We start from the raw sequence: 26,532 nt of genomic DNA, 5'->3' as shown, positions 1-26,532 counted from the left end.
CAGAAAAACATGCCCTGTGGGGGGGGGAAGCATATAAATCTTCACTGTTTTAAAACACCAATGACAATATAATAGTATTCCTGGTGCTAAACCTGGTTGTTACACTTTACAAGGTGACAATAAGCATGTTATTACAACATCGGTTTTGGACTCTGTAATGCCTGATTTTGTTAAAGAGTTCTCTGACAGACATGAGCTTGTGAATGGGCTCATTGATTGGATCCAGTGTCTCTGTTTCTCTCTGCTTTTGATATCAACTACTAAAAAATTTACTTACATGCAAAATTAATCCAAAGCAAGCAAACCAAACTACAGAAAGCAAGACTGTCACCTAGTAGGTATTATAACTTGCAAAACTACTGTAATGCCTGGCATACCTTCCTGATCACCTCTACAAGAGGACTTAATTTGACAAACCTTTAGCTGCAAAAAAGTGTGCCACACCTAAGCTACTGCCAAGACCTCTAAAGACCTAAGCATGCAAGCAAACACCTGTTTGTGAACCACAGTAGGGCTTTGATGAGGTTATCTTAACAATTATGCAAATATGAGAAAGGTGTGATTGTTATATAATAAATATAATTTTTAAAAATCCTGGTAAAAATGAATAAGCAAACCAAGTTAACCAAATACTGAAAATTGAACTGTATATTAACATGAATGGTTTTGAAGTAGTTTGAGTTGATAATTAACATATTCATAACTGCTGCTATGTGTGTCTTTAGGTCACCTGGACTTTGAGGGGCTCTTCCTGGTTAATGGCAATGCAGAGCGAGTGGATTGGTTGCGTCAGCGCTATGACAGTGGTGAGGAGGTGAAGCTAGAGAAGGAGGCCGATCTGGCGTCCGCTGTCAGTTTGCTCCGACTGTTCCTGCAGGAGCTTCCTGAGCCCGTTATCCCAACGGCTATACAGGGACGTATACTACAGCTCTATCAAGGTGTGTGACCGTGGCTGTGTTTCCTCTTCTCATGCTATTTTACGAATTTCTTCTACACTCAACCACAGTCTGTTTTTATCCAGTACAATGCAGTTAACCTCCTTTTTCACCCGGTCCTCCTAAAGTCCGGTTGGAGCTTTGAGTTTGTTCTGCTCAGTCCGTAAATGTACTTCCTATGAAAAGAGTGTTGACCATAGCTGTTATAAAAACAAGCGCACACTCTTCTGCATCATTTCTGGGTCTTCATCCAAGTTGATTTTGTTTTAAGCTGTTAAGGCTGTGCCCATGTAGGCTGATGCTGGTTATATAAGCTGTGAGTACACAGTACGGTGGTCTGCATGTAAGGAAAACTGGCTGAAACAAACTCTTTCATAACGAGAACCTGAATTATCTCTATGTTTGCATATCTGCTACGCTGATGCACAGCCTTTATCTTTTCCTTTCTTCATTCTTTCTGCCTCTGCTTGTCCACACTCTTCTCAAATTCAAAATCTAAGGTTGTGTTAACAATGTCCCAGAGAGAACTGCTGTCTTATTAATTCTTCATTTTTGAGGGATTTTGTGTATTTGGGTAAAAAATGATTGAAAGGCATGGGTTTCATTTCCCTTTTTTGTTTCGGCTCTTTGGCCTGTCCTCTTTCCCCTCTGTTTTTATCACAGATAATCTGCTCTAATCCCCTTGTCACAATGATGGTTGTTCCGGTTGCTGTCATCCAGATTATAGTAGAAGACTGGCTGTGTGTTTGTCGAGACTCCTTGTCATGCCATTTATTTCTCAGTGTGTTATATTCTGTAATGGCACCACTGCACTTGAAAAAGGATTGCCTTTTTTGCACATTTTCCTCTCTGTCGCCCTCCGTCTCACCTAGTTTCACCTCTCCCAGAGGTGAAACTGAGCATAATGTTATCTGTGTGTGCAGTTTCTCTTGATTAGATTTTTTTAAGGCTATCTGTGAAGGACCAAGAAGGACCCGATAACCCATAATTCACCCCACATTATCATTAGTTTTGAGAACAAGCTCTAAAAGCAACACAGACTACAACAGAAATTCTAATAGTGATTCTGAAATAAGAGCTTACACCCTTTTCAACTAAAAATAAAATAATTACATAAGAGATCCTGTCTGTGGGGTCGAGCTCTCGCCAGCTGTGCTTCATAGCAAGTACGACCTGCTGGTTCTCCCGGGAGCTGGTTTGCACAGTCCATCAAAAACCTAACGTTGTTTGATGATTTTAAATTGGCCATAGGTGTAAATACTCTTAGCCTTGTTAGACCTGTTGAGCTGTCCAGGGTGTCCCCTGCCTCTCGCCTAATGAGAGCTCCAGCCCCGGTGATGGTGAAGCGGAAGTGGTTAAGCAAAGAAATGAATGTATATTGGCTTAAGTAATGATATCCGGTTTTTCGTCTTCACATTGCTAGATTACGACAACGAAGAAGAGGTGTGTAGAAATTTGAAGTATCTGCTTCAGGATCTTCCCCAGTTGAACTACGGTCTGTTGCGTTTCCTGTGCCGCTTCCTGGCTAGCGTGGCGTCACTTCAGCAAAAGAGCTGGAACGTCGGAGCGCTGGCCGCCGTCTTTGGACCCGACATCTTCCAGTAAGATTCTTCTGCAGTTATTTAAGAATTTCGAATCGTAATTTTGATCATTGTACACAGCTACCGTTTCCATCTTACAGATGTTTACTTTTAACTTAATGAGGATGGTGTGGATATGTCACTAGTATATATTCAGTACTACATTACTTGTTTTAGAACTCCTGCTGCTTGTAGGGATGCACCAATACCACTTTTTTGGAAACGAGTATGAGTACGAGTACTTGCATTTCAGTACTCGCTGATACCGATACCGAGTACTTAATAAAAACATGATTTAAATTTGCAGGGAACAGCTTTAGTCCTATAATTTAACAAAAAACAAACAAACAAGGGACTAGTTTGGAATTAAGAACATTTATTTAAAATGAAAAGCATGTTGTATGCAACATATTACAGAATAAATAATTATAAAAAAACAAAATTTAATTTTAAATTTGTTCGTCTGTTTCTCTGTTTAGAAGTCTCACTAGCACAGTCACAGCTGGGATGACATCAGAGGCTAGTGCGTCGTAGCTGCTCACTTTTTTAGTTAGTTCCTCAAAGGGGGCGAGGATGGCAACAGTCGTCTCCATATGAGCCCATTGGTGAGCGGTGAGATAGTCAGGGAGTTCGTGCTCGGACACGCCCAGCACTCGCTTTTGCTAAATGATGGACTGGAGCATGTAATACGTGCTGTTCCAGCGCGTCTGTACGTCCTGCTGCAGTCTCTTTATTGGTTGGTTGAGCTGTCCCTGAATGTCCTCGAGGCGGGAGTAGGCTAAGGCGGAATGTTTAAAATGCCCAACTATTTTCCGTCCCACTGCTATAGCATCAGCTATGCTCCTCTGTGCTAATAAGCGTGGGTAAACTCTTTGTACCCGTTGTCGTGTTGGGATTTTAGGTGCTTGATTAAATTACTTGTGTTAAATGCGCTACCTTTAGAGCCTCCTCTGGACAATTTCGCTGAGCACAATTTGCAGTCCGCCTTTGTTTTCACGTCTTCGTTCACTTTGAAATAGTTCCACACAGCTGACATGTCTCGCCTCGCTTTCTCCCCGCTCTGAGCTGCAGCTGGGGCCTGGGGGCGGGCACTCGGCGCCTGTGATTAACCCCTTACATGCCGCTCAAACATAGACAGGTCTCAGACCGTGGTATCGGTCCTCGGTATCGGGGGACTTTTAACAAGTAGGAGTACTTTAGAAAATGTGGTATCGAGGCCGATACCGGTATCGGTGCATCCCTAGCTGCTTGTATTCAAAAGCTTCATTGTTACATCTTCAGTGGAAATGATTAATCAAGTGCAAATTATCAGATTATAAAGCTGTAAAGTCCGTGGAAGGAAACTCTTGAAGCCATATACCACATCACATTTAATGAAGCCACAGAATGGAGTGACAGCTGAATATCTATTTTTTTTAAAAGAGTGAAAGAAGTTTTTATTTTTGGCACTTGCAGGAACACGTTTACACAGAAGTTAAAAAAAGAGGGGTGTTTATTCTCATGGGAGTATTATTAATCTCATGGGAAGCAGTGTGCAGCCAACTCAAACTTTTCTGTCATTTTCCATCTGCAGTCTGTCAACAGAAGGAGAGGACCTTCGGGACCAGGAGTCTGTCAGCAGAGTCCTGGCAGAGCTGCTGGACAATCAGGAGGGCTTGTTTGACTCAGAGGACGATGATGTCTCCACCACCAATGACTACAGCTCCATCAATGAACAGGTTCGACCCATCTCTCTTACACCATGCCTCTCAGTATTGTTGTTTCTGCCTTGCGTACTGTCGGTGTCCAATAATATGACAATAATTAGCATAGCAAACTTTCTACACTTGATTTTGCAAATGCTTTTGAATTTATTAATGACTGTGAATGGTGAAGATATTGTAAATATAGCTTGTGCTGTCGTAGCAAAACATTTTATCACAGTCCACAGAGAGGTCGTCTATTTTCAAGCTTACTCGTTAATGCAGTTTTTGGTGTTTCCAGCCCACACATGTCTTCCCTCCTGCTGTAACAGATTATTTCCCCCCTGGGATCAATAAAGTCTTCTTCATCTATTTTTTGTTCACCCCGGTCATTCTCCCATAGGGGTCTTTGTAGCTTTTCTTTTATCCTCAAACAAACACAGTCTCTAAATCTAGAGAGTGATGGTAAATGCCTTCTTAACCTGATATAATAATTAGAAATCTGCAAACAAAAACAAAGTACAAAACAATCAAATGGAAAAACAAGACAAATTTAAAATTTCTTGCCAAGTTATTTGCAGAAAATAAAACTTTTGTAAAAAAGTTAATTTATTGGCATCAATCGTTACATATGAACAAAAGCGTGCTTTCACAAAAGCTGTTAGATTCCTCTTTGTCTTCCTCCTCTTTGTGTTTTCTTCGTCCTCTCTGGTGGCATTTGGCTGTAAAATGTGGCATTTAACCGTGCCAGGGTCAGAGGGGAAGTTTTTCAGCGCTGACGCACAGAGATAGCAGTCAAATCTTATGAAAAGCGAAAGATGAAATTTATAAATGTCACCCAACAGCATAAAAGAATTTAAAAAGGCTTGAAGTGATTGTTCCATCTAACAAGCATGTTCTGTCTTGCGCTGGGGTCTTTTTTTTTTTTTATAAATAATTAAATTTTGTTGTTGGCATCAGCAGCAGTAAGTTAGATGTAATAAATGATCAACCTTAAAGGCTAACGTGAGAATAACAATTCTGCTTTATTTTGACTCCAGTATTAGAAATCTAGAAGACATCACATTAACTGATTCAAACCTGTTATGTACAAAAACTACAGTGTGTCTAACTGGAGTTATTAATTAGCTAGAAGATCAGGCTGAAGTTTTGCTGTAAGGACATGTAAATAACACTGATACCAGCTGTACCCACTTCCTCTTGGTAATGTTGAAATGTAAGCAGTGGCGTTTAAGGAAAACAATACAGCATTTTTTTGTAAACAAAATTTTTCTCCGAATGATCTTGGTGTTCCCGCCCAAGGACAATGGCACACCCCTGCATACTTTACACAGAGCATTACAAGAATGTAGTTTTATAGAAACACCTGAGCCTAAACCAAACATTTTCCTCCGCTTTCTAACAGCTCGTTCTCTTTGCTGTCGTGCACAGTACAAAGAAAGGCGTAGTTAACTTTTAACTTTACAGTGCCCTTGTGCTTTTGTGCGATAACAAAAATACAACAATAAAGAGGCAACCCTTGATCAGTATCTCAAATGCTGTGCTACTTTAATTTAAGAGTACGTTGTTTGCCACAGCAGGGACTCTTTAAAGATAGCCTAAAAATGTTGGAGTGAAAGGGCAGCCTGTCATTGTGAAAGTATGACCACAAAAAGAAAAAGAGAAACTTTGCTATATATCTACATTGTGTCACCTATTCAAAACCTTTCAGCTGCTTGCTTTGTTTGCTCCCCTCTCCTTATCTTTTATTCTTCGCTTCACACAGTTAGTGTGCTCTTAACCGAACCACTGCAGACTTTGCTTCCACTTGCCTCGTAATTGTTCACAAGAAAGTCTTTTGAGTGTCACAGACTTAACTGTATGTACTTTGCTGCCTTTTACATCTCTCTCTGCAGTGTGTCTGTTTTCACTCTCACTTTCTTTCTCTCTCTGGCATTTTAAATCCTTTCTCACTTTCTTTGTCTCTGCTGTTTTCTCGCTCCTTGTCTGCCTTTAAATCAGATCTTTTCAGACCCCTTTTAACCCCCACCTACCATGCGCGCGCACACACACACACACACACACACACACACACACACACACACACACACACACACACACACACACACACACACACACACACACACACACACACACACACTTCAGCTGTTGATTCCTGGTGGCATTACAAATGGCATATTGAAAAGTGATCATTGGGACACTTTTTTCCCTTCAGCCTGTCATACTGACGTGAGTTGAAGTTATGCACCACTGTGGGCAGCTGTGAGCTTGTATCTATGTGTGTGTGTTTGTGTTATTTGTGTAATAAACAAAACAACAGGAACCCAACACCAGCCTGACCAGTCCTTGGAGTTATTATCTGCCAAATCCTTCCTTTTATTCAAGGAAAAGTTTAAAGCCTTTGCCTTGCGAAAGACAACTAATTAGATTGTAATTGCGCTCTAAACAACAACAACATAAAGCACAAGTTCTTTCAAGCAACGTCATATCATTCCCTCTGTTAGCTGTTGACCTCGGTTTTATTGTCTGATTTGTCAGATGAATGAGACTATAATCTAAGAGAGGAGGTGAGAGCAGATGAAGAATGAGAAGACAGAAGCAAATCTGTAAAGACATTTCTGTGCACTGATCCATGTGTCTTATGTAATAGAGAGGGCAAAAAAGTGGGTGGTTTGAAGAAGGAGGGGGAGAGAAAGCAGCCAGGAAGATAGGGGAGAAATGACAAGAGTGCAGAGACAAAAGAGGAATAACTGAAGGGAAGGAGAGAGGGAGGGAGGTAGAGATGGTGAGACAGGGGAGGAGGATGATGTAACCATGTAACTCACACCTCCAGTCCCTGCTCTACACCGGGGATGACTCTCATGAAGGGGATTATCTCCCACACACACCTGCTTTCACACAGGAGACCTTGAATCAAGCCTGGTTACAAACTAAAGAGTAAGTTGAAAATGCTTGGTCGAGCCTAGCTAGCACACATAAAAGGAGCCAATTCATCCTAAGAAATGGAGAGACATTGTAAAAGCAGCGTAACAGAGAAGTACATGAACGATAATGAGCGGAGAAAGGTGGAAGGCAGGTGTTGTTTTTATGGTGTGTTTGTGCTCACCTTTGGAGCACAACAAGGCGGGAATAGGTCTGACAAAGATGAATATAAAGATGGATTTTAGCTTGTTTATCGCACAATCGGAGTCAGTTGAATTTCTGCTTGGGTGACAACAAGAGTACGCTGATGCTTGTTGCTGTTGCGAGGATAATAAAAGGTTTGTTTTTTAGTTCACACTTCTTCGTTTCAGGGTTTCTGCTTGGAATATGAAAGAAAAATATTCTGGATTCTCTACTGAGATGGCTTGTGACATTTTTGGTGCAGCTTAGCTTGGCTTGGCTGGACTGTCTGATAGTGTGTTTTGATTCCTTAGCCCACATTTTTCTTTGGATACACACCAGCTTGAAAATATATTATTGCTCTAATCAACCACAATCCTGTGGCACTAAAATGCTGCTCTGTTGTGACTCATAGCTTTTAGACAGACAGCGACACTGCAGTACCAATATTACAAACATAAAAAGTGTGCACACTGTCCCATCGGAATAATAATATCTGTGATGCACAGTGCCTTGCGTACTGGGGCCACAGTTGATATTTCTGCAGATTAAATGAGGCTTGTAGGCTTGAAGTTAATTTGACTGCTGAACCTCAGACCTTTTCCTCTTGAGCTCTTTTCTTGTTACATAATTGTTCTGTTTCATGTCTCAATAAGACCTCAGATCCCTTTGTACATCCCCTGTGCCCGAAGTGGACATAAGTTAAGGCTTCAGCAACAGATGTTTTAAAATGCATTTGTTAGGCAGCTTGTGAGAAGACTTAGTATGTGGGTAGTTGTTTCTGTTATTACTTTTCTGCTCCCTGCTGCGTTGCTGTATGACCCTTTAATTGCACCAGGTGTCATTTCTGTTTAATGCAGAGCTGCAACGATTCATGGAGTAATTCATATAATTCTCTTACAAAAAATTCTCGATACAAATTCCTTTCTTTGACTGCTTTTGTGCCGTTGTCACCGTAGGAACGTGAGCGCTTTGCGACTTAAAGCAGACCTGCAGTACCAACAGATTTAGGAGCAGAATAAAAAGTTTAACAACATTAAGCCCACACAGTTTTAAACAAAAACCCTGATGACACAACAGCAGCAGCAGTGATGATGATGCTGGCACAGTTTAACGTGTAGTGCGGACGCTGTTTACACACCGCGAAAAGAAAAGAGGAGGAGCCATTACCGAGACTTGCATCCAAAACAGCAGCGCTGTTCCTGTGATCACCATTTAAACCTTTACTGGAAAAATGCTGGCAGAGTCCAACAAACGCTGACATGAGGAAAATTGAACTCTGAAGCTGCTCCATCCACCACTGTTTGTTTTAAGACAGCAAAAAAATCTTCACTAACGTATATTAAAATGTGCAGATGAACTGTTGACTATCAAAATCGTCACTACTCGATCCGTACCGGAAACCCGATCGGTACCCCGCATGCGCGAAAGGTGTCTACTTCCGGTCGTAGCATTTTACGATAGTTATGGGTCAGAGTATCTGTTAAGATGTTAAGAATAATAAGTATATCTTAAAATGTTTGCAATAATGAAGCATTTCAGAACAATGTAGACAAAAACGAAAAATAAAAAGATAGTTACGGATCGGGACCTGCTGACCGAGCGAATGAACCCTATTGTAAACTGAATTGGCGTCATTACAAACGTGTGTTAAATTTGATTTAGTGATAGTCGAGTGTGTTTATGCTTGTCTGTGTGGAGAGGATTGACTGGAATAGTGATGATGATGATGTCCGCTATCACTGTCAGTTGTCAGTAAACACTTAATCCGGCTGATGAATCTTCACGTGACACATTGCTAAGTCAATATTATTAAGTCTGTAATTAGGCGCCATTCTTCGTATTTTACGGCGCTGTTGTTCAATCGGGGGACGCTCTCTGTGGAGGAGAAAAGCATGAATTTGTTTGTATACGGAGGTGTCCATTGTTTAAATGTCCCGGGCAGTCGAAAAGGAGGCAGAGCTGTTGAGAAATGCTAGGAGCTAACTGGGCGCTAACCGTATCATTCAAATATATTGAATGTCGCAATCCGGTTGTTCAGTCTGACGTCACTAGCCGTGTCTGGACCTAAACTCCGCTGCAGGTCCATATATCAAATGATCACTATGGCATTACTGAGAGTTGAAAAACTGTCTAAAGTCTTCCATCTTTAATAAAATGATCAGCGTTCTGCTCTACCAGGTGTAATGAAGACAGAAAACTAAACAGCAGTGACGTTTGTAGGGTTACTGAAGTTTGGCTAGCTGGTATATAATGATGTGCTACGTGACCGCTACAGCTATGTTAGCATAATATAAACAAGCTAACTTTTTTTCCACTCGATAAAAGTTACCGTGAGTGTTCTCGGTGGTCAGGAACAAATGTAATCACATGGCAGGATGCTGTAAAAGGACCAAACTTCAGCCAGGAGAACAACTGAGATAATCCACCCACAATACGAGGTTAGTCATTCATATACTGCTGCATGGGCTGGGCTGCAGTTACAGCCTAAGGTTTTAAAAACTGAGCTTAAATAAATGATTAGCGGTAATAAAAGCTGAGGGAGGTCAACAGGGATCACTGACTGTTTTAGGAGCTTTTTGAGATCAAATAGAAGAAAATACAAAACATTAAACATGTTAACAACACAAAAGCCATATTAAACGCAGACTACTTTTTTTTTCTTTTTTTCTTTTTCTTTTTTTTTAAATATTAAACTTTATTAAGAAACAATATACAGAACATGTATACAATCAGAACAAAATTAACATATGCCAGGGGGTGTAATACAAAGAATTACAAACATTCAAATAATTTGTAATTACTACAAATAGTAATAGTTTTCATAGCCTTTTTGTTAAGTGATCCACTAATCAATTTTATGTAACATAAAACATCATTATAGTAATGTTTAAAATTAGGTTTTTTGTTACTGTATTTGCATTTGTGAAAATAAAATTTAGCTAAGATAACTAACAAGTTTATTATAAAGTAAACATCTTCTTTTTTTGCCTTTGAAAGAAACAAAATACAACATTTTCCCATTTCACAGTAAAGTCTTTATAGAGATGTCCAGCAATGAATCTACTGAAGTCTTTCCAAAATGTTCTAGCGTATGAACAGATCCAGAAGAGGTCTTGCACAGTCTCAGGATGGCTTCCACAAAATCCACAGTTCACATTTATGTCCCTTTTGAACTTTGTCATGTAATGATTAGCAGGATAAAATTTATGCAGCATTTTAAATGAGACTTCCTTCACTTTATTCGTTACCAGATACTTGTTAGGAATTGTCCATACTCTTTTCCAGTTAATGTCACTGACAAAGAAATTCCAATAAGAGACCACATGTGGGATATAAACGCAGACTACTTTAGGCCCGGAAGTAGGATTCGTCGTGTCATCACTGAACAACTGGATGTTGACAAAGAGAGGAAGTGACGTAAGATTTGCGCATGCGGGGTACCGATCGGGTTTCCAGTACGGATCGGGTAGTGACACCAACAGTTTCCAACAATGGCGGCAGCTAGTTAGTTTTAATATTACTCTTATTCTTCTTTCTGGGTCACAAAATAAACGTTTAACATATTTTCAGGCGAGAATGTAGCTGTGTAAACCTCAAACTTTTGCACAGTTTATCAAGACACCACATATTTTCAAAAGCGCTCTGTCGTTTTCGGAGACGTCTGTTACCCACTAGCTCGTATTTTATTTTGTATTTTATTTGTTCCTGAGTAAATCGGTTTGGCTGAGATTAAAGTTATAGTTTTTGCACAGCTGAATAAACTTCAAGCAGACAACTGATTATCAGAAGTGTGAGATGCTGGAGAATTTACTCCAGTGTCCTGTTATATTTTAGATAGCAAGGAGTTTATTAAACTTCACCGAAACAATCTGCAAATTTCATTAAAATTTAATAAACTATCATCTTGTCTTTATTTTTAGTTAGCACAGACCTGAAACACTTAAAGCTGTAAGCTAATGATCGTTATATAAGAGCAGATGCTGCTGGTGCAATAAGCTGTAGTTTTACGTCCAATGGATGATGATCTGATTAGTCGACTAATCGCAAAAATAATCGGTGACTAGTCGATTATCAAAATAATCGTTTGTGGCAGCCCTAGCTGAAAGCAGCCGTCCTGTTTTACATTGGAGCAATACCTGTAGCAAACAGGGGTGAGTCTAAAGGGGGGTGTTGGGTGTACTAGACCATGTATTATCACAAGTATTTCTTATCTGATTACTCGATTAATTGATGCATTAATCAATAGATTATCCATCAATGGCTGCACCTCCCTGAACCTGTTTCTTCCTGTTAAAAAGGGAGTTTCTCCTTCCCACTGTCGCCAAAGTGCTTGCTCATAGGGGGTCATATGATTGTTGGGTTTTTCTCTGTATGTATTATTGTAGGGTCTACCTTACAATATAAAGCTCTTTGTGGTGACTGTTGTTGTGATTTAGTGCTGTATAAGTAAAATGGAATGGAAGAGATTACTCTATTACTAAAATAATCAATAGCTGCATTGTAGTGCAGCTGCAATGTGTATACATGCAGTTGAGTGAATGAAAGGTTATAATTTTAAAACCTAGGAAAATCTAGGATTATGTGTTCCATGCATGAAAGACTTGTCTGTCTACTTAATTACTGTCTTAATGAAAGCACAGGTGTGGTCAGAACTGTGAACAGTAACTCCAACTGGGTGGATGTAGTAAATTCATAAATATCAAGGTGTTCAGCAGCAGTGAACAGCCTGCTTAGGATGGAGGACACACACTTGCTTGGACCTCTGACACGAGTGATAAATTATTGAGTGGTAGCCTATTTAAGTTTGAATGTGGAGTTATTTAAGGAGGATCTGTTGGCCTAGTTGGACAGTAGAGGAGATGTATAATAGCTGTGGAGAGATATATAGTATGAACACACAAAGATCTACGGATTTTTCAATAACGTCTTATGAATACACAGCTACATTCTTGATTTATTTACTTTGACTAAGATCTAGATCACACTGCCCACTCACTGCAGGAACATTAGGCCAGAGGGCTGTTCTCCAGTGGTACTGCTGGAAGTAAACAGTGCAGTCTTGCAAGCAAGAATGAGCAATAAAGCACTGAGAGGAGATTCAGTTGAACAGTTTGGACCTTTACACTTCCAGCACCTTAAAAAAAGTCCACTTCACAGTTCAGCTTCCACTCTGCAGTAGATAAATCTGAAAATGAGAAAGAACTGCTTCTCGTCTTTGTTCTCTTTAGTCTCATACCGCTCTGAACGTACAAATGACCCCTTGGAAACCGCAAATGTAGGCCACAGTTTGAGATCGGTAATGCCCATCCCAATCAGTTGTTCTGTGATTGTTCTGTGTTCTTGGCCCACAGACAGTTTGACAGCCAAGCTAGTGATGTCAGTGCAGCTTGTTCCTTGTTCTCCATCCTGAAACTCTGGATTAGACTGCTAAATAAGGGCCAATGTCGTGACCTTTTGTTCTAGAGTGTTCTCTCCCATCGTTTCACCCACTCGACCACACACACACCACACAGAGGCGCACTTGTCTATCATCACTGGGACTTGATGTCTAAAAGCACTGCATCTTCTGTTTTTAAACATTAATTTGATAAGTTAGCCCGATTAAAGATTTCCACAGCCCTAAATGGGGGTGGGGCGGGGGGTTATAACTGTTTAACCAACCCAATGAATGACCAAGCAAGGTCATCTTGACAGGGGGATTTAACCTCTCTTATCCTCTAATATTGTTACAACCCCTCAAATGCTTTCTGATAACTTACTCAGCACATTGTTGACCATATTCATAACTCCATTTATACCATTTGAATGAACACATCTAGCCCAGGGGGAAGTTATACAATCAAGATTCATTGTTCATGATGTCAACCGCTAATGTGGATACACAGGGGCTTTTGTATTTAAAGCTTATCCACACCAATTTTTCCATGTCACTGACCAGCAGCCTGGATAGAATATGCTTCTGTTAAATCTTTAATCCCAGTTCATGTTCATTGAATTCAATATTAATTTTTCGTGCAGAGAATTTTTCATGAGTTTTGCATAATTTTAATGTTTAACCCGTCTTTCTGTGATTTCCTGCTGTGTGTGTTTGTATCTGTTTGTGGCAATCACATAATCTGAAATTATTTTACACTCAAAATATTCTGATTTGGATTATAACATCAGGAAGGTGTTTACTAAATGACAGTTTCTATATTTATTGTTTCAGCTCTCTGGTTGATAATTATGTGTATGTCCGGGTCAGCGGAGAACGTTTTAATGAAAAGCAGCTGAAAGAAGCAAGCCTGGAAAGTTGGGTTCTTATATATAAATGTCTAAGATAAGAGATTAATTTTCTGCATTCATATATAAACATCCAAAACTGGAGTTTTAATAAATCAAAACAATATTTCCCGATGGTAGCATGGTTTCCATCCATTCTCTTCCACGTATCCAATTCAGGGTCGCTTCTAGAAAAGTCCAAGTATGATTGTGATGTGATGTAAAGGCAGAAATGAACAGAGTCCTCTCTTAACATCACCATGAGCTGAGCTGCTGCTTATTTTTCCAGCTCCTGTGAAACATTAGCATCACTTGTATTTTTTATGTGTTAATAGCAAAGGATGGTCAGGAGATTAATAATTGTCTGTCAGGCTTCCATATAATTTAATCAGTATTTCACACACCTACACGTAAAGATAAGCTGAGCTACGGGGTGATAATTAACTGCATGCTGGGATAAAGGATATTTTCACTTCTCAATTGAAGCTCTGTCATAAAAACTGAGACTGAAGCTGTTTAAAAGTACGTTCTGCACTTGGTCTCACTTAGACACACACACGCTCTCTTACTTCAGGGAATCTTGTGAGTCATCCTCCTAGGTCTGCACATGTGACGATGCAAGAATTTCCCAACAGCCAATCAGGGCTTTTTTTAACAGAGGTGTTTCCATAGTGACAGTACAGTGACAGCAGCAGATGCTGAGAAGACCAAAGGAGAGAGGCACAGGAAAGGGCAAACAGGGTGATGTTGTTTCCTCATGACAGTGAATCTGATTTAACCTTTTAGTCCACGTTCCTTTCTGGGTTTTTGTAGTTGAGGTCAAACTTGTGTCTAATGCAATGTGAGCATAAGGTGTAGCCTGAAGACATAGCTGATGATTTTACACAGGAAAAAATATCTGTTTATAAAAGTCATGTTTTACTAAATCAACAAAAGAAATCCTTGAGCTGGAGCATAAAGTACAGCTTGTTCACATGCTGTCACCTACCAGAATGATGATGAGTTATTTCTGTCAACATATTTATTCCCCCTCCCACCTTCTCTCCTACATCCATCTCCTTCCCGTCTCCCTTTCTTTCTTTTTACTGGCAGATTCATTATCACTCTTCTTCTTTCCTTTCGGCTCGCTCGCTTGACCTTTTCCTCATCGTATTCACACCTTCTTACATGATCTTAGCCTTAAAACCGGAGCTGCGGCAAAAGAAACTCAATAGTTTGTTGTCGAGTTTAGGTTGCACTAGAAACACGCAGCATCAGCTCGTCTTTTTCCATCACCCTGTTTCCTTCTCTGTAAAAGCTTTGAATATGTGGCTCGTGCAGGCCAATCAAAGGATTTTCCTGCACCTACAATAGGACATGTGCTCTCTGTGAGTCAAAGGAAAAACAAGACGGTGATTTTTCCTTCTGGTGTGTGTGTTGCGTGTTCAGTTTTTCACAGAGTTTGTGTGATATGGTTGAGTTAACATCCAGAAACCTCCGCAATTAAATAAAATGTCTTCTGGTGGTTATTTTTCTATATTAATAATCAATTTTTGACCCATTTCTGTGACCTTTCTATATTTGCAGAGTACACAGACCCACACGTATCATACATGTCAACTATGTGCTCAGTGTGTTTACAGCTGTGGATGCAGTCTGACATTTAAAAAAGGTTGAGTATCTGCCATTTAGAAGAAAAATGCATTCACTTGTTAATTTTTAATTTATTTTATATCAAACAGCAAAGCTCCACGTGCTGCATACCTTGTGGTCTGGTTTCTCCTTATTACAGTCTTGGAATGTGACTATCATGCATCGGGACATTGCTACGTCAACGAGAAAATGATACATCCTCAAGCCCGAATTTAAACCCTCGTTCCCGTCCTTCTCCCTCCTTCTCGTTTCTCTTGTCCACTCATCGCCCCCTCCATCTGTCCGTCAAAGAAATGTTTTTTCCCTCCCTCCTGAAGACTACATCTGTGCTGTCAATGTGTTACTCATTAGCGTCGTCTATATTTGGATATCTAATTGAACAAACGGTAACATCTTGGTTCTGCCTTGCAAACACAGAGTATATACAGCTTTATATGAAATGATTTTATCTCTGCAATCACTGGAAGTCCCTGAAAAATAAAAATATAGGATATGTTCACATGCTATTCTTATAACTGTAAACCTAACAGTGAAGTTGGCCGTCTTCATTGGACTCCATCGTGAGGCTGGTTAATGTCAGCGTGTATATTTCCACTCAGCATGAGATACAGATAAATAAAGTTTCACGTTACTACCCGAAATCTTTATTGCAAAATAAACATGCATCGCATTACCCTTTAAGAAACCGCTTTGATAAACATTTCTGGATTATGCTACACCCGCAGTACAGGTGGTTACCTGTGCTGTAACCTTTGTTGTTCCGTAATGTAATCCTGTTTTTAAATCTAATTGTTTTAGTGCTTGTAGTGCTCCTCATTTACATCCTTTTATATTTCTGTCTGCAGATCACAGAGCTGTTGGATGATGAGAAGTGTGAGGCAGAATGTGAAGAGCTGCCTCAGGACGGGGAGGACGGCCCTGCCTCAGATTCACCGCAACGCACGCACACCGATGACAACCCCGCAGTCAGGTGCGGTCACACATCTCTGTCTTTGTTATTAGATCACATGATGTGTCAGAGTCATATTAGGCAGAGGATATGACATGTGATAAAGGGCATGACATGTCTTGGATTAAAAACCAAGACGTTCCAGTTCTGTGTTATTTTTCGACAGCCCTTCAGGCCAACTAGCAATGTGGTCATTTTATCAGCTGCTCGTCTCAGTCTGATTAAGAGAGATTTTGTTTGGTCTGTAATGGACTCTCAGTGTAGGAACAATAGCTCATTCACTCATCGAGTTATTTCATTTTATGATGCCCTAGAAATAGTGATTTTTAAAAAGACAAACAAATATTTTAATCCCAATTTTAAAACCAAAAGACAAGCCAAACTTTCAAGGCACACCTGCATGCCTACATGTGGAAAATAGCTTCTTTCATGTGAAATATCAGTTCCTCTTTTATTTATATATTAGCAGAAATGGGCATCTTTTACAGCACATTTGTAGCATCTGGATCGTAACGCCTACAGATTAGTTACTTCTAGTTTGCTCCACACAAGAAAGCAGTCTGTTTTATGTTCTCAGTCAGACCCTTTTGATGTGTACTAATATAGACAATTTAGTGTTTTTGCAGTTGCAATGTATTTAGGTCAGTGTATGCTTCTGAAGTTAACTGGATGATATCTTGTTTGTGCTGTGGTCCCATTTTAGCCCACTGTGAACATATTTAACTGTGTTATAGTATAAAAGGTCAGCAATGACAGCAGGGATCAAGTTGGAGTATGAGTGTGTGTATCTTTGGTATTAGCAGTTAATTTTTTGTTTGTGGTTCAATACAAAATGCTTTCCGTGACTGTGTTTATATTTATGTGAGCTTTATTAGAGGAAGATTTAAGGTTGCAGCTATTGTACCACAGTGCACAGACTGCCAGTGAAAACAAAGGGGGGATTACATGCAGTAAATTCTTTAAATTAAACAATGCACATCAGATGGTTTTGATCCTGAAGTCACATGGGATTGATTTTAGTTGGTATTAAATCTCGGTTAGCCGTGGCTAGCCTGCAGCCATCATCCCTTTGACCTCGACTAACCTCTTGTCTGGTCTGGGGGGGATTACTGTGGTATTTGTAGACCATGGAGCATCCAGGGTACTCCGCAGAGCCATTTCAATAATGCACAGATTTAGAGATTGGTTTTTTTTTTTCTTTTCTTTTTTTAATTCCTAGTCCTATTTAGTCCTCTCGAGTCTGGTTATGTGAAAAAAAAAAAAAAATTGTGTTTTCAGAGTTGACATTTTCATAGGCTTGTTAAATTAAATGCATAAATGTTTAGAATTTGAGCATTAAGGATGGTACTGGTTATGATTGGATGGGTTTGTTTTTTGTTTTCTACGATTATAACCACCACGTTTTTGGAAGCAAGCTGGAAACACTTACAGTCGAGTCTATTAATTTAACCCACGTGCTTGATCCAGAGCCAGTCCTGACCTCTATGGGGCCTTAGCAAAGTTCTGCCAAAGGATCTTCCTGACAGATCCATGAGCCATTTTAACTATTTATCATTGCCACATAATTACACCAGTGATCCCACTACAAACCTAACTCCCTAAACCATTTAAGGATAAGCACTGCTAGGTAGAACACAACGAGATGTGGACGATAAACAGTGTCGTTTCTATAGAACTACATGAAGTTTTAACATCAGATTTGGAGACTTGTCTAATTTTCTGTTAAAATACACAGAAATGTTTTTGTTGAAAATCAGGTTGGGTTGTTTTTTTGTCCTCAAACCTTTTTTTGAGTTGAGCTTGCTGTTCCATATATGTATATGCCATATGCTTTGACAAGGCTCCAAAAAGGTAAGTTCCCATCTAGTGATTCAGCGTTAACGGTGGCTCAGTTGTTTGTCTAGACTTGACAGACAGGGAAGGCTGTCCTCTGTGGCTGTTGCTGTGCCCTCTTAATAGACTCTGACAGCCAACACACACACACACACACACACCTTAGATTCCAACAGCCTCTACTCATTTCAGATCTATATATATATTCCCTGGAATTTCTCTTCTGATCTCTCTTCTTACCCCATCACTACTTCCCTCCCTCTTATGTTCTCTCTCCATGTGTGGAAAGTATTTTTCATGGGATCACTGAAATACCCTGGCAGCATGAGAAGCATCACCCTTAGAAAGCACGTCTATGGCTAAAGGCGGGAGGAGAGCGATGGATTAATGGAGGGAATGGAGATTCAGGCAGCTAAAAGCGCCACAGTGAGATAAGAACTGGAAAATGTCCCTACTTGTGAACGATTTATTGATTTTCAATCTAAGTGATAATGCAATACTAGACCTCAGGAGGAAAAATGTCAGCCTGACAGTAGATTTTAAAAAGATTAGCAAACGTTTGTCTTCAATTTTACCTTTGAAGACAAGTTGGCCTCAATTTTTTACTTTTTAGAGCGTCGTACCAGTCTAGCGTGACTGACCTGTGTAGCTCTTCGTGAAGCAGATTACATCTGTGTACATAAAAATCATGCGTGAGATTATTTTGTGTGACTGTGGAAATGATTCGTATATCTCACTGGGACACCATACCAGGCTGGAGAGCCTTGTTCTGTCCATTTGTGCCAACAATTTTCATGTGCACGCACACATATATGTCTGACCTCGTCCCTTCTGGGTCACCTACACTGGCTTTGACCAAACTGTCAATGGTCACAACAATTTGGATATTAATAATCATGAAACTGATCTGTGTTGGTCTGGTCCTAGTTTTGGGCAATGTGCAAAGGAACTGTTTATATGTTTGGGAAACCTGCAGTGAGCTGAGACTGAAGAAGTCACTTGGATGAGTGATGAACTGTTTCTCCAACTGAAAACCCATCGTTCAGATGAACAGAATCAGCTTTTGGGGATTTCCTTACCTGGATGATTGAGCATGCATCGAGACAAACAGTCACTTACTTTTTTACCTGTGTGAATTGGATGTTGAAAGCTTGGTTGTGTATTCTGTATCGTTTTATGCCATATTGCACTGGTCCAAAATGATCTCCAAACTGACCGCTGGAGTCCTTATCAGGTGTAATTCATAGCCACTGTTTTGGATTAACAGGCACAAATTGTACCACAGTCCCCTTACAATTCTTCCCTCGAGTTTGCACAGTGTAAAAGGGCCTTTAAACTCTCTGCACATGAGGAACAGAAAGAGACAGAAACCATGGTTAGTTTTATATCCTCATCCAGAGCTGAAAGCTTGTGATAGCACGATCTATCACAAATGCTGAAAGAATCACATCATGTATAAAAAGGAGAGAAAATGTCCCAATTCAAACCACCCTGTCTTGTTTTTCAAAAGCGAAAAAAATAATTGCGGATTTTTGTGTTCAAATCCAACACATAATTAGCTCTGCTTCCCAGGGCTTTGCTGCTTCCTGGTACAAATTGATAAGGTAAACCTGTTCTGGGCTGTCTCTGCTCTGCAGTCTGCTTCCAGAAATTTTATAAATAACAACCCTTCAGTAAGTATTGACATGTGTTGATGCTGTTCTCCGTTAGGTTTTCCTTACTTGCACCCTGCCCATGCTTAAGGTAACCATTACTCGAATATGTTGGCTATAAGATCTCTGCGTGACCTGTACATGGACTGTATATGGATAGGTCATGTTTGCTTTATTTTCAAAAGCTGACACCAAAAGAAAAAAGGTAGATATGCACACAGACCAAGTTGTTTTTAGATTCTTTTCTTTCTTTAGCATTTTTAAATTGTGATGTATGTTTCTATAGCAAAAGGAGTGTAATGCACACAGGAAGTGAGGGATCAGTACATAATCAAAACATTTAAAAGGATACACAGAACTAGTCAACACTGTCATAGTGTGTTTTCTTCAGCACGAGAGGATTACTCTAACAAAGAGGTCTGGAACATGGAGGGGGCTGGATCAGCAGGTCAAGGCAGTGGGAAAGTAATAGGAGACATAAAAAAATGTACAACGCAATCAAATAGAGCTAAACAAAACTGTCATTGCAGTTAATTTAATGACAGAAAGCTGTTGCACAGCTGTCGTCAGCTCCACTCTCCATGCATCTATATCACTGTGACACTCATGGAACAGAGATTAGAGTGAGCTGGAAACGATAACACAAGCCTTCAGCTTGAAACACCTAAAGGAGAAAACACACAGCCACAGCAGCACTGCAACATGGCATATGATGTGCATCAAGTGACACGAACAACGGCCAAGTGTGACTCGGACCACGTTAAATAACCTGTCTGTGAGGGACAACAAAATCCCATGTGCATCCACCATTTGAACTTTGATTTCTTAGTTGTAGAGCCAGTCTGCAGAGCCACACCTTACCAAGTTTATAAGTGTAGGTGAAGGGTTATTGCAGTTGTGTGAAATGTCACGCACATCATTGTGTGACTAGTCACAGCAGGGTTTCTAATTATACATAGAAAACATTAGAAGCTGCTGTTTTGACACATGCCATTCAGCAGCAGTGTGTTTCTGGCTTTAATTATATGTTTCTATATCACTGCATTAAGTTGATGGGACTGGTTTCTTATGGCTTGGTGAATTGTTGTCAGTACAACCCAGTGAACCCATTAATAATGTTCAAACAGGTCTCCTGGTCCTTTCGCCCTTTGTTTCTAGACTGTGGCCTTGGCAGTAGCTTCGGGCACAGTGTGTAAAATGATATACCAGCTGACCCAGATTGTACCGCTCATTGACGTGCTATCAGTGCTCATCCACAGTTCGGGGACAGCTGTTCTATCTTTCCAAAGAGTGCTCACGTTTCTAAATCACAATAGATAAAACAGTTATTCTGATTGGCTCTGAAGCCTCTTTGTCAACATGCTGCCCCTGTTGTGTGTGTATGTTATAAATAGAAGATAAAGTTTTAGTTTAGGCGTCACCAAAGTCAGCGGTAATACCAGGCAGGCTGAAAGTCAAAGTAGTGTTAATGATTCATGAAGAACGCTTCATAACATTTACACATTCTCCTCGTCTGTTTCTTCCCTTGAGAGATTCCTGGAACGTTGTGTGTAGACAGGTGTATCCCACATGGAAATAACAGAATCTAAAGTTGGGTCCTTTAGGAAGTTTGGAACTAGCAGGATTTGTACACCACTGAGCGGATTTGGTGTATTGCACATTTCTTATCTATGATGGTCATGAAAAAGTTTTTTAAATTTTTGTAGTCTGTCAATAATCTGCAAGTCCATGGTCTTCAAATTGACGGCGGTTAGAGTTATATATAATAATACCCAGTCGTCAAGTTTAAAGTGAAGTTTTTAAAGAATTTATCCAAACTGTAATCATTGAAGTTGTGCTAACTAATTGAAGGATCAGTTGAATCATAAGCACAGAACACAAAGTGTCAATACAGATCTAATATGTCGAAACTTCCTTTTAAAAAATCATACAGAAAACAAAAATTTGGATCAAACTTCTCCTAGTTGCTGTATGTGAGGGTTAAATTTTGCTTGTGCAACTGTAAAATCATCAACTTTTAACTTTCACTGTTCTTTATGGAAACTTCCAGAAGCTTCACCTTACAGTTTGTCCAGAACAGAAGAACAGAGGCACACTGTCTGATATAAACACACTGTGTTCATAGTCACACTGAAGCTCCCAAATGGAAAATGCTTATTTTTTAAGTGTAGTTACTTTTGTAGGTACGTTTTGCTTAAACAGACAAAATCAGTATTTGGTTTTCTTTTTTGTAAAATATGTACCTAGTCTTGTATTTAGTATTTAGTATTGCCTTTTACCCAGCAGCTGTTTGCTCAGGATGATTCATGATTTTTGTCTTTCTGCTGAGGTCATGCTTAGTGAGCGCTGTGCCTCTAAATCTCAGGGGCTATAATGGTTTTAGTCTATTGTTTTCCTTCTCCGCTCTTACTACGAGACTCGAAAGTTCTCTAAAACTTCAATATACATCTTTTAAAAAAGCTTAATAACTTAATATATACAACCATGGTAATTATAGATAACAAAAATATTAACAAAATAAGGAAAAAACACATTTTAGTTAACTGAACTAAAAAATAGACTAAAAGAAAGAAAACTAAAACCGATAAAGCCATCCAGGAAAATTCTTAGATTTTTGACTTTGTCAGTTTAGTTTGGCTGATCGGCGAGTGGATATTTTTGTCTTTATTACTTCTCTTTTGAGGGAACCCACAGAAGTTTCTTTAGGATTTCTGATCGAAGCGGTTCCCATTCAGTTTTACTTGCTTTGTCTGAGTCATGATTATCAGGGATATTTGTAGGCAATGAATCAGCACACTGATAGGAGTCTTCACCTTTAGTCCATTTGTGTCATACTTGTTCTCTCTTTTGTTCCTTTTTAACTCTTCCTTCTTTGACTGGTATAAATATTTTGGCCTCTTTGTTCCTTCACACCCTTTTTCTTTCGTACACTGTTTCTGTGCCTTTTTAGTCTGTATTTTCTAAATGTTTTAATTCTTCTCTTTTGGAAAAAGCTCATACAGGGTGTTTTAAAAGACACAGGCATCTGTTAGTTTGTGTGCATCTTGTCTGTGCGTGCGCGCCATTACACAGCCCACGGGGCTGACTGTAAACTGCTGAGTTCATACTCGGCACTGAGTGGACAAAAAAAATCAACCCTCTTCCCAGTTTCTGCCGTAAGATTGGCCCACATAGCTTTCCCTCCCTCTTCCCTCTTTACAATTGGGTCTCAAATTCAGCCCCTCCCATCCCATTGGTCCTCCTGGGGTTGTTGCCTGGTTACATCAGAAGCTCATATATTTGAGCAGAGCTCTGGATATTTACTGCAGCACTTGCAGAGTGCAGAGTGAGGCAACCTCACTCACTCACACACACACACATCCACACTTGTTCATAAATTCAAGACACACACCGTTTTAGAGGACGCTACAGCATGCACCCTGCTGACACCGTGGCTCTGTTGCTAGACCTGCTTGTACTGACGCTGACACCTCAAAGTGCTCAATTGGGATAACCTCTGAATACAAGGTTGATCTACAGACCTGCCAGGTACTCGAAGAAGGAAGGAAAAACTGAGGGTTCAGGAAGAACAAGCTTAACAGCTGGATACTGCTGCTACAGGAGATGTGTCAATTGGTTAACAGGCAAAAAGAAGAGAAACACAGAGATCGTGCAGAGTTTGGCTAAAAGTCAAGCTCGCTTCTCACACTGGACTTCAATAACCTACAGGTTGGCTTGCTGAGTACAGTGGAAAGACGAGAAAGAAGATACTCAACAGAGAAACTGACAGAAACTGAACCGCCTACCGGCTTGATCCAGTGGCATAAAAACCCCAAAGCTAAACAAAAAGAGTAGATCACAGTGAGAGGAAACACAGCTGGGAAAATGAGAATGGCCTGTGACATTCTGCTGCAGAGGTAAACATCAGGGGTTATGTAACTCCTGTAGTCTGACTGGAATGAAAGATTTCATGGATGAATAGATGGATGAAGGAGAAAGCAAATATGTGGTTGGATGATTGATGAAGTGAATAAAGAGAAGAGGTGGGGAAAAGTGGATCGTTGTGGATTGTTTGAGGGAAAATGACTGTAAGAAGCAGCAGGAAGAATAGTTGAAGTTTTGATTTAGGTATGAATTGGTGGAAATGTTAGGAATTTAAAACATCATTGTACATGGAAAACTGGAGGGGAAGGAAGATAGTTTGTGCTTGTTGCTCAGTCTTTATTTACCAGAGAGAAGAAAGAGGAGCTGTATAGGAGTCCAGAGGAAGTATATACTTGACAGCAGATTTTTTTAAGTTATGTAATCTGAATATAAATGACACAAGAGTGCATGATGACAGTGTGTCAGCACTTTTTGCACCATAGAAGGAAAGAAAAGGCAAGTTAGTAGGGAGTAATTAGGCGTGTGGAAGTTTATCGACAGAAATTTTGCTAACTGATTAAAGTAAAACAAGTCTTGATGTGCCAAATGCCAAACCCCTGTTTCCTTCTGCTCAGATGTAAGGATTTTGATGCCGTTCAGCTAATGATTAGCAATTAGAAGATGTGACCTTGAGCTTTTTCTTTTTAATGCTGTTACCTCACATTTTACAAGCAAATCTATTTAGCAAGAAAATAATCATTGATTCATTTTTGGCTTTTTCTGACATGGAAAAGAATGTGAATTAAACCATCAATATGGAAAAATATATATAATGCATAGTTGGATGTAAAATAATCAAAACAGTGAGGGTATCTGTAAATGTGCAAGCTCTTAACAATGTTGCATCAGTTCCTCGTGACTGGTGAATGGTGGAATGAGGAGGATTTGTTGGGCCAACTTAACCAAAATCAAATCAGTATTCTCTGATGGCCAAACTGCTGCGGGACAATTAAGAGAAAATGAATGAATCTGAGCTGCGCAAAGCAAATGATGGAAGGAAACAAATGAGCATCATGGAGGCAGTGAAACAAACAGATGTTACATCTTTGACCTGGTCTGTGTTTAGGTTGCGATCTGAATACAAACATCTGTGACGGATTTTTGGCGCTTCCACGAAGGACTATAAATGTTTACAGTTTCAGACGCAGCCAGGAGAGCTGTTTATGAGATGTAAGATGATGCTTATGAAGAAGAGTGGGCAAGTGAGTGTGTGTTTCAGGTTGTGCTAAGGAAGGAAAGGCTTATGCAGGCAAGGTGTATTTATGTCCGAAGTGGGTAACGAGCTTAAGCAGTGAGCTATGTTTTGTTGAACATGCTGGTTTATATATATATATATAAATATATATGTATGTGTGTGTGTGTGTGCGGGGGCTGCTGCAGTCACTATTACCTCCCAGCCAGAGCAGAGCCGAGTCAGGTTTGCTGACAACAGCACATCTTTAAAATCATATCTCACCTCTAACTTACCTTACGCGCGCACACACTCGTATATTCTTGCCTTTGCATCAGAAGAACCATTGAAAATAATAAAAGTGGGTAATTGATTAGTTATTTTATTCTTTAGTGTCATCACTGATAATACAAAGTCCCTCTGCTCTACTTTGCAGTAACCCACAATCTTTTAGCTGTTTAGTCACCAGTCAGCTGACTTGATGGCGCTAATACACAGCACAGTGGTTCACCTCTGCAGTTCATGCTCTTATCTGTGCAAAACTGATACCGGTGTCCTAAATTTGTGATACACACAGGGTACTGTAATGTTTTAGATTTCAGATAATTGCACAAACTCAAAATAGAGTCGAGTAAATACTGCACATTTCATCCACATTTCTCAATGATTTTATCTCCTAATACCTGAAGGTCACGCCCCGTGCTGCAAGTATAAAATGTGTGATTGCGAGATAATATTAAATCTTACAAGTTTTTCTCCATTACTGAAAGCCAATAGGAGATATTTTTTAAAACAGCTTTGTTGAATAATGATTGAATTACCTCAGCAGCACGCACAGCAGCAAATGGAAGGATAGCTTTCAACACAGATGGAAATAACAGTCGTGTTTAGACCGTGGCAGTGCTGACTGAGATAATCCTTTGGTGGTAAATCAGCAGTAAATATGTTATGAATGTATAAATATTGCTCTTCACAAATGGAAACCCATGTAATCCAACTGGAGAAAAATGGCCAAACGTACATGATAGTTTTATATTTATATTGATTTATTGATATTGATTTATATCAAGTTAAGAGCTGAGTTGTGATGATTACTATAACCAAGACTACAAAGTTTACACAAGAGTGCTAATTGTGGTGGTGTGTAAGTTGGACTGTGTCCACTGACCCTGCTGCGGGAGAGATGTTTCTAGCAGAGGGATCCAGGGAGGAGGCAGCAGATTAACCTGATGCGATCTGAGTGATTCTGGCAAGCATCCCTTTTACTCTGACGCGCTCGTCTCTGCACCTTTAAGACGTAGATAATAATGCAGTTAGTAAAATCAAAAAAATCAGTCATAATCTGTTTGAATAATACAAAGTTTAGTGGTCATCATATATGTAGAGACTAAATGTAAGTTGAACTATTTATACTTTGGTCACTAACAAAGGGTTTAGAGTATTAATGCCAACAAATAGCCGTAAAAGGTGTGGTTCCTTAAAATGTTATTAAGGGCTTATCTGTGTCTGCCGTCGAGGCTTTAGGAACTGCTCTAATCCAACTACTTGAAGCAAAGCTGTGTGTGTGTGTGTGTGTGTGTGTGTGTGTGTGTGTGTGTGTGTGTGTGTGTGTGTGTGTGTGTGTGTGTGTGTGTGTGTGTGTGTGTGTTCTGGTTGACTCATTGTTAGGTCTCTGCAATACGAGCGCCTTCCTTTTTGTCTGTCCTGCCTTCACACTCACTCATGATCAAGGCTACATTCTCAGGAAGGGAATGTCGGATGTTTGCTGCCTTCATAGTCAGTAAGATGGAAAAAAAAAAGAAGCAAAGCGGAAGAGAAAGGAGAGCTCA

The 26,532-nt window shown here is 39.8% G+C and overlaps 1 protein-coding gene across 8 annotated transcripts in view; it reads left to right on the top strand.

Annotated features, from left to right (window-relative positions):
- Positions 1-26,532, top strand: part of fam13b (family with sequence similarity 13 member B) — a 69,539-nt gene that overhangs the window by 25,799 nt on the left and 17,208 nt on the right. For all 8 annotated transcript variants that reach the window (XM_026182340.2, XM_080304492.1, XM_026182321.2 and 5 more), the window contains exons 4-7: positions 726-938; positions 2,359-2,536; positions 4,089-4,233; positions 16,041-16,165. In XM_026182340.2, coding sequence (XP_026038125.2) covers positions 726-938; positions 2,359-2,536; positions 4,089-4,233; positions 16,041-16,165 — 661 coding nt within the window. The remainder of the gene's footprint in view (positions 1-725; positions 939-2,358; positions 2,537-4,088; positions 4,234-16,040; positions 16,166-26,532) is intronic.

This window comes from Astatotilapia calliptera, chromosome 2 (genome assembly GCF_964374335.1).
Source record: "Astatotilapia calliptera chromosome 2, fAstCal68.1, whole genome shotgun sequence".
Classification (NCBI taxonomy): Eukaryota; Metazoa; Chordata; class Actinopteri; order Cichliformes; family Cichlidae; genus Astatotilapia; species Astatotilapia calliptera.
This window is presented reverse-complemented; position numbering and strand designations above follow the sequence as displayed.